The sequence below is a fragment of the Saccopteryx leptura genome, chromosome 6, assembly GCF_036850995.1.
Source record: "Saccopteryx leptura isolate mSacLep1 chromosome 6, mSacLep1_pri_phased_curated, whole genome shotgun sequence".
Classification (NCBI taxonomy): Eukaryota; Metazoa; Chordata; class Mammalia; order Chiroptera; family Emballonuridae; genus Saccopteryx; species Saccopteryx leptura.
In genome coordinates, this window is record NC_089508.1 from 24,598,513 (window position 1) to 24,615,148 (window position 16,636).

Consider the following 16,636-nt stretch of genomic DNA (forward strand, 5'->3'; position numbering starts at 1 on the left):
ATCCACAGGGAGAGCCACGCCTGAGCCCCACGGCCCTGCTGCGGACTCCACAGGGAGAGCCACGCCTGAGCCCCACGGCCCTGCTGCGGACTTCACCGGGAGAGCCACGCCTGAGCCCCTCGGCCCTGCTATAGACTCCACCGGGAGAGCCATTCCTAAGCCCCCCGGCAATGCCATGGACTCCCCTGGGGAGCCATTCCTAAAGCATTTCAAACTGGAAGGAGATTCTTTTGTTTATACCTTAAATTCTGTCATATATTAGACTGCACTATGAAAGCTATGACATTCTGCATGGTTCCTTTATACATTACTAAGGAATTCCGGTCTGGAAAACGAGAACCTGTGTCACGATTCTTGTAGTCTTTTTTATTTTTTTTATTTTCTTTGTATTTTTCTGAAGCTGGAAACGGGGAGAGACAGTCAGACAGACTCCCGCATGCGCCCGACCGGGATCCACCCGGCACGCCCACCAGGGGGTGACGCTCTGCCCACCAGGGGGCGATGCTCTGCTGCGACCAGAGCCACTCTAGCGCCTGTGGCAGAGGCCAAGGAGCCATCCTCAGTGCCCGGGCCATCTTTGCTCCAATGGAGCCTTGGCTGCGGGAGGGGAAGAGAGAGACAGAGAGGAAGGAGAGGGGGAGGGGTGGAGAAGCAGATGGGCGCTTCTCCTGTGTGCCCTGGCCGGGAATCGAACCCGGGACTCCTGCACGCCAGGCCGATGCTCTACCGCTGAGCCAACCGGCCAGGGCCTCTTATAGTCCTTTTTAAAACACGGTCAGTAGCGGAACGGTAACTCCCTCTCCCCGGGACAGAGTACGCATCAGGGTTCTAGTGATCTGCCCCTAAAACCTGTCCTGGGTGACAGGGAGAGCCTCTGTACACAGGAGCTCGGGAACCTGCATTTGCAGAGACAGCAGGAGTGCTCATTCCCCCTCACCTGCCTGACCAGCACGTTCTTCATGACGACCATGGGGGGCAGTGCAGGGAAGGCCTTGCTCGCACCCCTGGAGTTCTGCATTGGCTTGTCTTCCCGGCTCCAGCCTAAGGCGCTCAGCATGTCCTCGGACTCCATCTGCTCCGCCGAGCTCAGACATTCCGAACTCCCATCTGGTGGGCAGAAAAATGGTCAGTTCTCTCGGGCTCTATGCTAGGGGCTCTTAACCAAGCCTCCTAGGAAGTGGTGGGACTCCTTGAAATTGAATGGAATATTTGTGAGATGGCTTTTTGTGGATTTTTCTGAGAGGGTCTTGAACTTTCACTGGATTCTCAATGGGATCCACAGTTATCACTTCCACCCCCAAAGGTCAAGAATCACTGCCCCTGGACTCCTTTCTAACTCTCTACGGAGCCTGCATCAATTCGGCTTCCTGTGAAAGTAAGCGTCACCAGTCTACAGGAGAACTGGTGGAAGGATCAAAGCTGGCTCAAAGTTCACTTTCAAGAATCTGCTGTCAAGCGGGGGAGTGTGCTGACCTGGGGCAAGATTGAGAGGCTTTGACACCACAAGATGTAATTATAATAAAAACAAAACCAATCTGTAAACCTCAAAACTTATGTCCATACTGAAATTAAAATAGCTTCTTCCTAAGTTTTCTAATTGTAAATTGTTGGTAAGTTCCTCAAAGCTGAAGTCTGAAATGTCTGTCTTTGTTGTTCCCCCTACCCAGGTAGGCACCTCCTTTGTTGGTGCCCTAAATGCATGAGTGTGCCCACTGGGGTCCCATACACTGGGTGACAGACACTCTCCAAGGCAAAGAAAACAAGACTGCCCTGCTGTGAAATCCATCAACGGGACTCAATTAGCTACCTGCTGGAGCAAACCCAGAGACTGCTGGGACGAGTCTGGGGAGACCCTAAATCCCTAAATGCTAGTGCAGAACTCAGAGTAATCTGGATGAGGCGGGACCAGAATGTGACTTTAATGTAAGAGTGCAACCGAGAACATCTGCATTGAAATCAGACTCTTTGGGGATGCTTTTTAGAAATTACAGACTTTGGGGTCCTCCCCTCAGTCTACTGAATTGATTTCTCTGGTGCCCATGGTATTTTGTGTAAATTTTTACACAAAATACCATGCGTAATCCAAATGTGCACCTTTAGTTAAGAACCAGGAGGCCAGAAACAAAGACCTCAGGAGCGAAGTGCCGACCTGGTACCCGGACCTTGGTTTCTAAACGCCAGTCTGCATGGTAGGGAAACAGGGCTCCTTGGATTCAAAGTCCTTGCCACGGAAGATACAAAATGAGCCTGGACATCCTATTATCTCAGAAAACAAGCAAGTACTCAAACACAGATGGAGATACGCTGAAAAGACATAGGAACTAACTAGAAGGGACTCCCACTGGCCAAATCTGTGATAATTCGAGTATCAAAAAGAATATGTATCAAAATGTGTGAGTATCAAAAAGAATGAGTATCCAATATGACAATGGATTGAGATACTGAATTACAAAGGAATTCCATGAACCACAGGGATAAAAAGGGGGTGGAGGAGGGAAAGTGCTACTTCACAGAAGAATGTCAGCTAATAAAATGTACACGGAACAATAGAACTACATCACCATTTTTAAACCACAAATGTAGTAACTGCTTTGGGCAAGGATCCTCGAGGGATGCTAAGAGCCCTGGTCAAGAGTTTGTTGGGGTCTGACCGGTGGTGGCGCAGTACATAGAGCGTCAGTCTAGGATGCTGAGGTCCCAGGTTTGAAACCCCGGGTCGCAGGCTTGAGTAAGGGGTCACTGGCTCAGCTGGAGCCCCTGGTCAGGGCACTTATAAGAAGCAATTAATGCACAGATAAAGTGCCATAACTATGAGTTCACGCTTCTCATCTCTCCCCCTTCCTTTTTGTCTGCCTCTGTCTCTCTCTCTTGCTAAAAAAATATTTTTAAAGTTTGTTGGGGAACAGGACAGTCATACAGTCTAAAAAATCATCTTATAAATTGCTTATATCTACAAATAAAAAGGGTTCTTTTACAATAAAGAAATCTGGTATATACAGTGGTACCTTGAGATACGAACAGACCAACATACAAATTTTTTTTTAAGATACGAGCTGTCACTCGGTCTGCATTTTTGTTCGAGATCCGAGTGAAATTCCGAGATGCGAGTCATGATTCGGGAAGCTGTCGCTAGTTGGCGTGTTGGCGCACGGGTCCAGTATCAGTAGTTTGATATACGAGTTGATTGACTTATGAGCTTGGTTACAGAATGAATTAAATTCGTATCTCAAGGTACCGCTGTACTACCTTAAGCAAGTTAAACTACCTTAATCAAGTGATCAACCACAGCATTACCAAGAATAAGACAAATTTCAGAGTCTCCTTATGTGTGCAATGAGAGGGGTATATAACACAGGGGTCGGGAACCTATGGCTCACGAGCCAGATGTGGCTCTTTTGATGGCTGCATCTGGCTCGCAGACAAATCTTTAATAAAAAAAATAATAACGTTAAAAATATAAAATATTCTCATGTATTACAATCCATTCATTTCCTACCACTCGTGTTCATGGTTGCGGGTGGCTGGAGCCAATCACAGCTGTCCTCCGGGACAACACCAAATTTTTATTGGATAATGTGTAACGTACACGGGTCGTTGTATGGCTCTCACAGAATTACATTTTAAAATATGTGGCGTTCATGGGTCTCTCAGCCAAAAAGGTTCCCGACCCCTGGTAACAGAAAAAATGCAATAGTCTGGTAAAAAGTGTTAATCCTGATTCTAGAAATGGGGGTGCTACCAGAAAAATCCAGAGTGTGGGATATCCTACAAAACAACAGATCTAACTCATTCAAAGATGTGGATGTCATTTAAAAAAAAAAAAGGAAAAGACGAAAAGGAAAGATGAGGGAGCTTTTCTAGACAAAGTAAGACTAAGAAGACAGGATAACTAAATGGAATGTACAATCTTCAATCGACCTGGATCTAACACAAACAGACAAATAGACTCATGGCTATAAAGGGCACTATTGGGACAGTGGGAAAACTAAATATGGACTAGAGCTAATTAATAAGATTACATCATTCTCTAAGGTAACTGAAGTAATAACTCAGTGATGAAATCACTGGCACCTGGCCCAGCTGTGGCTGGAGGCATTCACTGGAGTCACTTTCTGGAGCATAACCAGTTTGATTAGTTTTAATACTGTCTTATGTCTGAACAACACAATACTTAAGCACTTCTACATAAAGAATAAGAAGAGTATCAGAAACACTATCCATACTTTGGGACATAATACAAAACAACTGGCCTGAAATTGCTGGAAAAAGGTACCAAAACGTCAACAGTATTGAGAAAAACAGGTGGTGGGATGATGGATAATGTTTATACTTTTCTTTTCACATGTCTAAGCTTTTACAGTGAGCATGTATTGCCTTTGTGATATGGAAACAAACACGACATTCAAAGAAAAAACAGAGACACCAAGCCTGCAATGTCTCCCAAATCTTTCTGATCACACGACTCACCAGATACTTATGAGCCTTACGATGAGGCAAGCTTGGAAAACAACGCTAAGCGATGGCGAAGAAAAACCCAAGGGCTGCACGCTGGCTCTCCCTCCCCGGGACTGCCCTTCATCTAGTCCCTTGGTCAGTCCGCGCTCTGCTCCTCCCTGAGTAACAGTCTATTTATAATCTGGCTGCTCACACAGACTGCCTACAGGGAGAAACTCGAATATACCAACCTCAGGACGAGGCAGATCTAGTATTCCCGACAGCTGGATTTCTCACTATTAAGTTAATAAATCAAGATGATGGATTGATTAATCTCTGTGAGGCTGGAAAACATAAATCTTTCTCTAGGACTGGGCTCCATCTCAGGATGCTAACCTAGCCAGAATCCTCTAGCATCACCTTTCTGCATCCCCTAGGCCAAAATGTTGACATGAGAGCCATAATCTAAGTCAAGCCACTACCCTCAGACCTGGAAATAAAAAGGAGCCTCAGCACAAAGTTGAAAGATTCACTGGGTATGCAGCTGCCCTTTTGGGTAGAGTTTAAGACACACTAGTAAGGAAAATTGTTCTTTCTTGTTTCTAATAGACAGATACTCAAGTTTGGAACTGGACCACGAGGCTCAGAGTCCAAATACAAAATACACAGCTACTGGGAGGATAGGTTATAGAGGGGAAACGGGTTTTTTTGTTTTTTGAGAGATAGGAAGGGAGGAGGGTAGGGAGAGAAGGGGAGAGAGGGGGAGAGAGAGGGAGAGAGTAAGAGAGAGAGAGGGAGGGAGAGAAGGAGAGAGAGAGAGAGAGAAGCATCAACTCGTTCCGCTTAGTTGTGCCATTGACTGCTTCTCATCCGTGCCCTAACCAGGCTTGAACCAGCGCCCTCAGGGTTTGAGCCAGCAACCCCGACCCTGAACTGGTGACCTCAGTGCTCCAGGACCACTCTATCCACTGCACCACTAGTCAGGGTGGGAAATGTGTGTATATATATTTATTTTATTTTATTTTATTTTTTAGAGAGAGAGAGAGAGAGAGAAAAAAGGGTGGGGGGAGGAGCAGGAAGCATCAACTCCCGTATGTACCTTGACCAGGCAAGCCCAGGGGGTTTTGAACTGGCAACCTCAGCACTCTAGGTCAACGCTTTATCCACTGCACCACAGGAAATGTTTTTAAATACAGCAAAATTACTTTCTTAGCAAAAAAGTTATCATAACAAATTACATATCACTTCTGTATAATCTGTTACATCTGTGGCAACATATAGTACTTTTAATTGCAATGTAACTATTCCTGCAAAAAAGCAGCTAAGACAGGCATGGCCAACATATGGTCTGCGGGCCGGATCACGCCCGCATAATGAGTTTATGTGGCCCGTGATTAAATTTTTAATATTCTCCGCTACTTTAAAATCTCAGCTACTCAGAAGCGGAAGCGTCTTTGATTATTGGAAATCAAGATATTTAAGAAGATAGTGATACGCAGGAAAGAACTCCGCATGTGACTAATCTAGGGTTAACTTCCAATAATTGGTCGAATGGATTTGCGATACTTCTTTATTTTTTTAAAAAATTCCATTATAAAGATGTACAGCTTTTGTACGCGTCTATACTTGATATGAACTGTTTGATGTTTAGCGGCAATGTGAAACCCACATTCTTTTAGGCGGAGTTTGTCAGTGCACACCCAAGGTCAAACAATTCGTTATTTTTGTGGTCAAGTATGTTGAATCAAGTGGCATTGTAGCATAGACAACAGCTGCAGTTGATAACTGAAAACGTGTCCAGGCTGTTTGTAAAACGAAATAATTGTTTTATTTGCGATATAACCCCTTCCAGCTCATTCTATTAATTATTGTTTCGATTGATTGCGATACACTTTGGATATTTATATGGTATGTAATTATATTTTTATTAAAATAATATTGTATATTAAAATCTTTTTCACTCACTTAACATTTATCCATAAACAAATTCCATAAAAAATTTTGTTTACTTAAACGAATTGTTTTTGTATTTAACATTTTTTAATTTTAATATTTCGTCCGGCCCATGAAAAAAGTTTTCTTTCTAATCTGGCCTGGGGGCAAAAACTGTTGGAGACGCCTGAGCTGAGACAATAGAATTCTGAGTACTTATTTAAAATTGAGAGTCTGAGTTGAAAAAGATGTCAGATTACTCCTTCAGAACGAGCCCCACGGTGACTCTGCCAGGTACCCTGCCACAAGGCACCAGAATTACCACCTTAAGAGATGAGATATTTATTTATTCTGCACATGAAAGCTTCCCATCCTTATCACACAGATGAGTTTTAGGGAGGTCATTTTTTTCAGGCAAATCATTCATGACAATGTAGAAGGAATACGGTATTTTTAACCTGAAAATCCAGAGTCCTTGTCGGACTCGGCAGCAGCCCCGCCGAGCGGACGGGCACCTTTCTTCATGTCGGGGCCTTTGCCCAGTCTGGCCGACAGCCTTCTGGGGCCCTCTCGGGGTGGGGCTTTCCTCTCCATGTTTTACTGGACTGGAAGTACTCTTTTCATCTGGACTGCGCTGCAAAAAACAACAATTACATAAGAAGTCACGGCCTAGACAGCTGACACAGGTGATCGAAACGGTGAGTGAGGTAAGGGCAAAGGACACCAGCCTCACCCACTTCCTCTGTATTTTCTGCGAGGTCCCCGCTGAAAAGGCCTCAAGCTCACTAAACAGGAGAAGGGTTTCCACCCAAAAGGAGGTTCACTGTCCTCTCCCTGCCCTCTAATTCCATTACAGATTCAAGGCACACAAACTGCACTCAGTGGAGGCTTTGTAAACAGCTAACAAAGGCACATTTGATTAGGTTTCTGGACCGGGTAAGTCACCCTGCTCCCGGAGAGAGGAGAGCAGAGGGAATGCCCACCTGGGACAAGGCTAGCTTTTCCAGGATCCATTTGCCAGCTCCTGCCTTGCTGCCACCTCCCATAGTGTGGTTTCTCACATTAACCCACTTCTTTGTTCTACTGAACAGAGTATAAACAACTCCTTAAGCACGCATACTACTTTTTGGCTTAAACAGCACTTTCATGCATAGAAAAGATCCTACAGAACAGCGCTCGGCTTCTGTAGAAGCCCCTAACATCATTGCTGTTCATGTTATCTCACTTGAGCCTCGGGTGCTCTTCTGTTGCTATCCCATTTTACAGCGGAGGAAACTGAGGTTCAGCTAGGTTACATTCAGTCACTTAAAAATATCAAGGACTCACTACGAACCAGGCATTGTGCTAGGACTGGGGATACAGGTGAATGGAATAGACATGGTCCACCTTCCTGGAGCTTACATTCTAGAGACAGACAGACATTAATCAAGTAATCGCACAATTAATTGCAACTTTGATAACAGCTCTGAGGGGGAGGGGCTCCTAGTCTGGGGCGACAGGGAAGGGAAGGCTGTCCTGAGGAAGTGCCATGTCGCTGGGATCTGGAGGATGGGACAGAGCGATAGGAGTTAGCAGGAGTTCAAGCTGGCTGGGGACAGGGTGGGGTGTGGAAGTGTGGCGGCCCTCAGGGAGGAGCGGATACAGTCCAAGAGCCGCAAGGCCGGGAGGCCAGAGCACAGCGCAGAGGGGAGAAGGCTAGAGCACAGCGCAGAGGGGGGGAGGCCAGAGCACAGCGCAGAGGGGGGAAGGCCAGGCCCTGACACAGAAAGGGTTGATGCCTGACAGGCAGTACCTTGTAACCCATGTCGTCAAGACTCTGGGTATTAACTTAAGAGACGACGGGAAGTCACGGGAAGATTTTAACCAGAAGAGAGACAAGACTGGAACTGCATTTTAAAGGCATTTGGAAGCTGGACTGAGACTAAAGTAAGGAGAAGCCAGAGTGGCACTGAGATCGTTGAGATACTATAAATATTATACTGCTATGTAGTCCAGGTGACTTAGGTGGTGGCAGTGGACACAGAGAGAAGTAAACAGACTGGAGACACATTCAGGAGGCTGACTTGATGGGGCTCGGTGTTTTTATGTTGGGGGATAGACGGTGGAGCTAGGAAGAGCACAGAAGACATATGGCAGGGTGGCTGGGCCAGTTCAGTTCAGGCCATGTAGAGAGAAGCCACTGTGGGTCATTCAAGTGGAGATGCTCAGCAGGCCACCACAGGCACAGGTTGGGAGCCTAGGGCAAAGCCTGGATTTGCCCCAGTGACACACAGCTAGTCCATGGCAGACCCACAACTAAGCTAACAATGCAAAGAGTTAGACAAAAGAACCCTTTAAAGGGCTGGCAGAGGCTGAAAACAGTCCAGATATTTCCTCAAGGCCCTTTGAGGCACTGAGGAATGACAGCAAGATAATAACACAAAGGATATGACAGAGCCACAGACAACAGGAGGCCCACAAAGAAAATGACAACAATAATAAAACTGGGGCAGTGCTGGTCTGACTGTGTTCCTCTCCAATCCATATGTTGAAATCCTAACCCCCAACAATGATGGTATTAGGAGGTGGGGCCTTTGAGAGGTGCTTAAATCATGAGGGTGGAGCCCTCATGAATAGGATTAGTGCCTTATAAAAGAGGCTCAGAGAGATTCCCTAGCCCTTCCTACCATGTGAGGATACAATGCGAAGTCTGTGACCTGAAAGATGGCCCTTACTGACCGTGCTGGCCCCCTGATCTGAGTTCTAGCCCCTGGGACCACTAGAAATAAATTCCTGTTGTCTATTTGCCACCCAGTCTGTGATATTTTGTTAGAGCAGCTCGAGTGGACCAAGAGAGTAGGTGTAAGCAAAGCCTGGTGACATTTTAATTGATAATCCACTTGCAGCTCCACCCACTTGTCCTGAGTGCACAGAAACAGAGCCCCCTGCCAAACCGCACTATACTTGGAATACCCTGCAATGCCAAGTCTGAAAATTTCTGTTGATACAGGATCTCATGAAGAACATCAACTACTTTAGAAGCAGAGGAGGGATTGCAGATAAAATTAAACAGAAGACAAGGATGCCGACGAGCATCCTTGAGCAATCCTCTTGCCCATACTTCTGTATGCAGTAGAAGTGGACTAAGGGGAACACACAGCGATCTGAATCAGACTGAATTATAAACCCAATTCCAAGCGAAAATTACTTTGTACTGTATCAAACTCATTTAATGGAACTGGTTTCCCCATGTCAGATTAAGCACTCTTGACAGGTCACAGGTCTAGCCCTGTGTGCACAGAAGACAAACAATGACACTGTCACATCTTGTCCAGCACTACGCATAAGAACATCTCTCTACTGGACAGCCAGGAAGTTTGACAGCACGGACAGTGCAGCCTACAACAGACTAAAAAGTGAAAGTGTATCTCTAACTAAACCAGGATCCTTTTGAATGAAAACCAACAGAGGTGCATGGTTCCATTTCCCTGAAATCACAGTGTCTGAAGGTGAATAGGAGGCTTCTTCAAAATGGAAGTGGAGGGAGCTTGCGGACAGGCAGTCAGACTTGTTCACGTCTGCCCCTATTCTGGATTTAGACTAGGAAACTGCTCGTGTTAGTTGCAACTGATTAAGAATTTGACAAAGTTTCACATTACCTTACAAAATACGGATTATTTTACAGGTATTTTAGATAAAGCATCCGAATTTTGTCTTCTACAATCCTTGTGACGAGAAAGGTCTTGCTGCTCTTATTAAAGTGTAGTCAATGAGCTACAAAAGGTACACAGGGATTTATTCTGGCCCACCAAGACTACGTAGGACAACTTTGATTGTGGAATCAAAATACTGAAACACCGACAAACTGGTTAAAAGAAAAACAGATGCTAAAATCTTAGATCCTGGGGGACTGGTAACAGTTGGAAGTAAGAAAAATATCAATATATAGTCTACCTTAGAATAGTTAATTAACTACTTTGGATGTGAAAGTGACTAAAGACATAAAAGCCTTTGTCCCGAGTTCTCATTATGCAGCAGAAAGCCTTAGTGCCCAGGGACCTTAAAGACGGAGAATGAAGGGTGCCATCCCACCTTGACCTCTCCACTCTGAGAGGAGAGGCACTTCCGCTCCAGGAGCGGCACTGAGAACATCAGTTAGCCAGCGAACACAGACCCACTCACACACAGCACAGGCGAGGCCCTCCTCAGGAGAGAAGCAGAGTGATGGCATTTACTACTGGCGCTCTCAAACACAGGGTCACACATTTAAGTGGCAAGTCTGAAAACCTCAAGAAGATTTCTTTCCTCCTTGGTATTATTTTATAATAAAGCTAGATCCTCATAAATTGACTAGGGATTGAAAATGGGTTACCAAGCTGTTGCCCACTCTATTATTTCTGCTTCCTGGCAGAGACTGGAAAGCACTCACATTTCCTTACAAACATCTCAGATCCTCATGTGCTGATTCTGCATTAAAAAGACTCCAATTTAAGCTCCCTAATCTGTCAGAATTGACCCCAACTGGGCCTCTTAATAAGTGCATAGGTAACACAGTGTTCAAAGGTTACCCCAGAGAGAACAGTACACACTAAAACTTATAATGGAGCCCTGATCAGACAGCTCAGTAGGTTAGAGCATCGTCCTGAGGCACAGACGTTCGTTGCGAGTTCAATCCCGGTCCGGGCACATACAGGAACAGATCAATTTTCCTGTCTCTCTCTCTATTCCTCTCTCACTAAAATCAATAAATAAAAATTTTGAAAAGATTTAGAATGGAAAGTGAATTTAAGTATAGAGGTTTATATAAACAGGTATGAGATAAAATTCTAACAAGTGCTATACAGCACCTGGCTCTAACCTCTATTTTTGCACTTCTAACATTACAGTCTAATTATTTGTCTCCTCAACCTCAACAGTTTTTTTATCTTTGCAACCTCAGCTGCCAATAGGTGTGAGTTCCTCAACAGAATAATAAATTCCTACAAATCTTCTGTCCTACTGAGTCTTGCTGATAGCCTTAGCAGCTTAGCTGTCACTGAAATACCTGAACAGCTTGAAGGTCAAGATTCTGCATTTCCAAACACCACAGTCACCTCAAGCCCTAATTTCCAGCTTTGGTCTCCTGCAGGAAGCAGATCTCTCATCTACCCCTTAGTCTAAGATGAAAACTCAAGGATAAATCCATCAACCAAATTAAAGGTTGGTCTAATCCTAAAATAATCTCTATGATGATTGAGGCTTATGGTAAAGAGGAGACCCAAGGTTTACAAGGGAAGGATCTGAAATGCTGCTCTCAGATCTCTCCTTTTATAGATACTTGGCAACTTTCCTGAGAGCTCAAGTTCCCTTTAAAATGTGTCACATGTATAACACTCGTGCATAAACAAGAGTTGTGAAGAGAAAGCCCAAGTAGACACATAAATACAATAAAGTGACAAGATCATAAAAAATTACGACCTTGCCACCTAGAAATCCATGAGTAATTAAAGTTAGAACTATAAACACATTATTAGATTTTCTCTGAAGTCATTTTCTTTTGATTTGCATATTTGGAGATACCATTCTGAGGAAATGTCTATTTTAACAGAACAACTCCCTCTCCCAATCTACCTAAATTTCTACTATTCATCTTCCCCTTCACAGCCATTTCCTTTTTTCAACTTAGCTGCAAAAATTCATGTCAAAGATCCCAGACCCAGATCCCATGTAATGTCCTGTGTTTGGAACCTGGTATGGCTCACTCCATTCTCCTCTTTCAAAGAGGGAGATAAGCTTAGATAACTTCCCTCAAATCCCCTGCTTCCAGAAGGGTTTGCCGTAATAGTGCCCACCTCCCCACTCACACCAGCCCACGCTGCATCTGTGCCAGACAGCAGGAGTACCCTCCAGGCATTCAAGCCTGCCAGCTCAGCAGGGCAGAACTGGGCAGACCCTAGGACTGTGCTGTGACTGGCATACCACCAGCCTCCCAGGGCAAACGCCCAGGCAATGCATACTGCCAGGACTTTGGCAGTATCAGAGAACCTGACTTCGGCCTGTATCCTGAGCCTGGGTCGGAGCTCCCTCCAACCCACCCACTAATTCCGTCCGTGGCATTTCTTCCCCACCTCCTCAAACTGTGGCAACACGCCTGGCCAGCTGGCCACCCAGGGGAAATAACCAGCCAAGTAAGTGAAAGCAAGCTTCTGGAAAAGACAGCAGCACCTCTATGCCCTGGATTCAGAATGGGGTGCTGTCCCCACCCCCAAACTGGAGTCCCAAGATCCTCGCCTAGTTGCCAGTTCCTGCACTCGCCTGCCCATTCCCTGCCCCTCAGTTCGCAGCCTGGCCGGAGGCCTTCGGCTCTCCCCCTGCCCGGAAGCCCAGCAGGCTGGTACCCTCGGGGCTAGACCAGGGCCCACCTTCCCTGAGGGTCTTACCCCACTGGCACCTCACACCAGCCCCCTCTCGGTACACAGTCCCCTCTTCCCCCGTGATTCCCTCTCTCATGCAGTTACACCTCTTGCAATCAAATCAATCAACTAAATGGGGAAGGACGCACACCCTCCGCTCCCACCATTTGGCCCTCTGTCCCCAAAAGTCCCGTTTCTCCCTCTTGCCTACCTCGCGTCCCTTCTTCTTTTCCCCTAGTCCCACCTCCTTTCCCACGCTCCTCGCCCAAACCCGCTCCCGGCGCGCCCAGTCCACCCTTTCTCACCTAGGGCCGGGGTAGCCGCTCCACGACCAGCCTGCGGGTTAGGTGGCGCATGCGCCAGCTCGGCCCCGTGGCTCCATGACAACCCAGTTGTCGCCGGGTCTCGAGCAATCCCCCCAGCCTCCCGCCCCTTTCTCCTCCCTCCGCCTCCGCTGCGGCTTCCGCCAGCCACGTGATCGGCTAGGAGGACCCGGGACCATGGAGGCTGCTTCCTGTTCTTCTAGATAGGCCCTGCAGGCGCACGCTGTTCCCTCCGAAAGAGGCTGGCGCTCTCTCCGCGGAGGGCGGAGGTCTCTATGGTTGCTTCCGGCTGCCGCCATTTTGTAGGGGGTACTTAGAGACAGGAAGCGGCTCGGGCTCAGTTTCGAGGTGGGATACTGAGACGCTCTTGGCAGAATTGGGAAGAAGCGTGACTCTCTTGCGGAAATGGGTGCAGGCTGGCTGAGGAGAGCGACTCTTGTTTTGTATGCCGGTACACCGGCAGGGTCGAGGACTGGGGCAGGACATGCTGACCGGCATGCGAGCCCCTGGCGATGGCCTCCGACAGGGAGGACTGGCGGGCAGCGAGGCCGCTGCTGAGGGGAGCTGATAGGGAAAACACAGGAGTTTACATTTTATCAATCAGCAACTGAAGTGCGGCAAGGAAGAATTGATGCTTCTCATCTCTCTCCCTTCCTGTCTGTCCTGTCCCTCTTTGCGTTTCTCTCGCTAAAAAAAAAAAAATTAAATTTTAGCTTAAGTAATAGTAGTTTTGGTTATGGTCAGTGAGCATATAGTTAATGCAAGCAAAAACTTAGTTCCAGAACTGGGATTCCTGAACGGGCATATATGACTTAAATCAGGGGTAGTCAACCTTTTTATACCTATCGCCCACTCTTGTATCTCTGTTAGTAAAGTGTCTAACTGCTCACCGGTTCCACAGTAATGGTGATTTATAAAGTAGGGAAGTAACTTTGTAAAATTTAGAAAGCAGAGTTATAGCAAGTTAAAGCATATAATAATAATTACTTCCCAAGTACTTTATGTCGGATTTTTGCTGTTTGGCAGAATAAATCTTTATAAAACAACTTACTATAGTTAAATCTATCTTTTATTTATACTTTGGTTGCTCTGCTACCTTCCCACCATGAAAGCTGGACCGCGGTAGGGACCAGGTTGACAACCACTGACTTAAATGGTCTGCAGTGATCCACTTTTGTGCCCCAGGGAACTGCAAGCAAAGCCTCTATTCCAAGGGACAGAACAACCACTCACTGTGATCCACACAATTATTGACTATGATCTGGTTAACTCTCCCTTGAAATTCCAAAACCCTTACCCTTTTCTTCCTCTTATAGAAAAGGTTGGCTGGAGTTAGGGGTAGAGATAATTTGGTAATGCAATACCTGTCTTCCCCGATTGCTGGCCATCTGAATAAAACGCTCATAAAGATTTAATCTCTATCTCTGAATTGGTGATAGGCAGCATGAACTCAGATATTTTCCGGTTTTATTTCTGCCAGCCAAGGAGGTGGGACTCTGCTCCAATTCCTGGCACTCTCACCTTCACCTCTGATTGAATCACTCTACTTTCTGACTTTTGGTTTAAGGTGCCTTCTAGTTTCTGTGTTTTTTTTTTTTTGTTTTTTTTTTTACTTTTAAAGAGTTCTGTCTGGTAGAATTGGGGTGGAGCCTCTGTTCTAAGAAACAGCCCTTTGGGGCAAGTTTTGGTCAACCTATGCTTATGTCCTAAAAAGGAAATGGTTTATCCTTGTAACATTGCTTGGCTATCGTTGCTTGGCTATTGTATAACCTGGACTTGGGAGAGCATTGGCCACTTAATGGGCTCTGAAATACAATATGATACTATACTGGAATTGGAGTTGTTTTGTCAAGATCAGGTAAATGAGGTGAAATACTTTATGCACAAGTTTTTATAACTTCATATAAGGATGCAGAATCAAAAGGAAATAGATGAATGGTCCAGAGAAAAGGGAATTTGCCTGTGGCAGATAGCGGAAGTCCAGAAGAGGGGGTCCAGGAGAATCAGAATGTTATAGATGCTGTAAGTAGGGCCAAGGTTCCCATGTCTCCTCCATTCCCAGGGTGTCTTCCTCCTTACTTAGTTGTGAGAACCACAGGATGGGAGTCTGAGCTAGTCTCTTGTCCCAGACTTGTCAGGGAACCAAACTTAGAGGACAAACTCCTACCAGGGCAGGGCAAAACTCTTTGCAAAAACTTCCAGTGGGAGTAGAGCCAGAGAGCTGACCCACTGGGTACTATTGGTCACATACTCCATTTTCTACATTGGATCTGTTCAAGTGGAAAGGCTCAAATCCTTCCTATGGGGATGACCCTACTAAAAAGACTGAATCACATCAATTTTTGCCACCCACCAGCCCAATTGAGAAGATACATATCATATGTATAAGCCTTACAAAATATTTTACTTACAGGAAATGAGTGAAGGTTGGAATTGGTTAAGACAAAAGAAGAGGCTCAGAAACTATACCAAGAAAGGCCAAATGATATTCCTAACCTGACTCAAGCTATACCTTTAACTGAGCCCAACTGGGACCCTGATGAAGATGGCTTTCCTCTCTTAGAGCTTTATAAAAGGCATCGTTGAGAGCCTGAAGAAAGGAGTCCCCAAAAAGAAAAGTCTGAATACTGGCCATACAACAAAAACCTTAGGACCACTCTAAATTTCTTGACTCTACCAGGCATATAGAAAATATACTGATTTTGGTCCACAAGCCCCTGAAAATATTGGAATGGTAAATATGACCTCTACCTCCCAGAGTGCATTGGATATCAGAAAGAAACCTCCAAAGTTAGAGGGAATCCTTCCCTATTAATAGACATTGCCTTTAAAGTTTATAATAACAGAACAGAAGAAGGCCCAAATGGCCACCTTTTTTTTTTTTGAAACAGGCCTCAAGGGAAGATCCACCTATGCAAGAGGTGCCTGGACCCCACCTAGCTCTCTCAACACTCTTGCATGTTGCAAGAGAAAAGGGCATTGGAAACATGGATGTCCCAAGCAAGGGAAAAGGAAGCCAGAGACAGGAAACTCAGAAATTATGCTGGAGAAAGGGACCAGTTTCAACAAGGAATAACAGGACTGAGAGGTTCTGTCATTACAACAACCTATTATGGTCACCTCTCAAAAACCTCAGGTAAAAGTAACGGGACAAACTGTGGACTTTTTGATACCAGAACAACATATTCTGTGGTCAGTAGACCTCTGAGTCCTCACAGCAGATTGTAACTATAATTGGAATTTCTGAGAGCCCTGAAAGCCAATTTTTCTTAAAACCATCGGAATGTGCTATAGGAGATACGGTTTTAACTTACAAATTTTTATATATTCCTGAGTGACCAGTTCCTCTTCTGGAAACGGACTTGCTGTCAAAACTCCAAGCTCAAATTACTTTCTCTCCAGAACAACAGTTCTACCCATAGGCCCCTCCAGAGCACACCTGGCAGTTCCTTATGCACCCATTAGAAAAAGAAAAGTGACCCTGGCCAGAAGAGATTGAGAAACATAAACCACATTGTGTGGGCTGCTGGAAGACCTGGGAGGGCTAAGAGAACTTTCCCCGTAAAAGTTGACCCT

At 45.6% G+C, this 16,636-nt stretch overlaps 1 protein-coding gene across 2 annotated transcripts in view; it reads right to left on the reverse strand.

Annotated features, from left to right (window-relative positions):
- CIPC (CLOCK interacting pacemaker) overlaps positions 1-13,182 on the reverse strand; it is a 20,854-nt gene extending 7,672 nt beyond the window's left edge. Inside the window, exons 1-3 of one of the 2 annotated variants that reach the window (XM_066341798.1) lie at positions 13,043-13,182; positions 6,825-7,000; positions 938-1,107 (exon numbers count right to left, since the gene is read on the reverse strand). In XM_066341798.1, coding sequence (XP_066197895.1) covers positions 938-1,107; positions 6,825-6,960 — 306 coding nt within the window. In that variant the 5' untranslated portion in view covers positions 6,961-7,000; positions 13,043-13,182. Of the gene's footprint in view, positions 1-937; positions 1,108-6,824; positions 7,001-12,948 lie in introns of both variants that reach the window. The other variant, XM_066341799.1, reaches the window with a different exon arrangement.
- Positions 13,183-16,636: the final 3,454 nt, after the last annotated feature.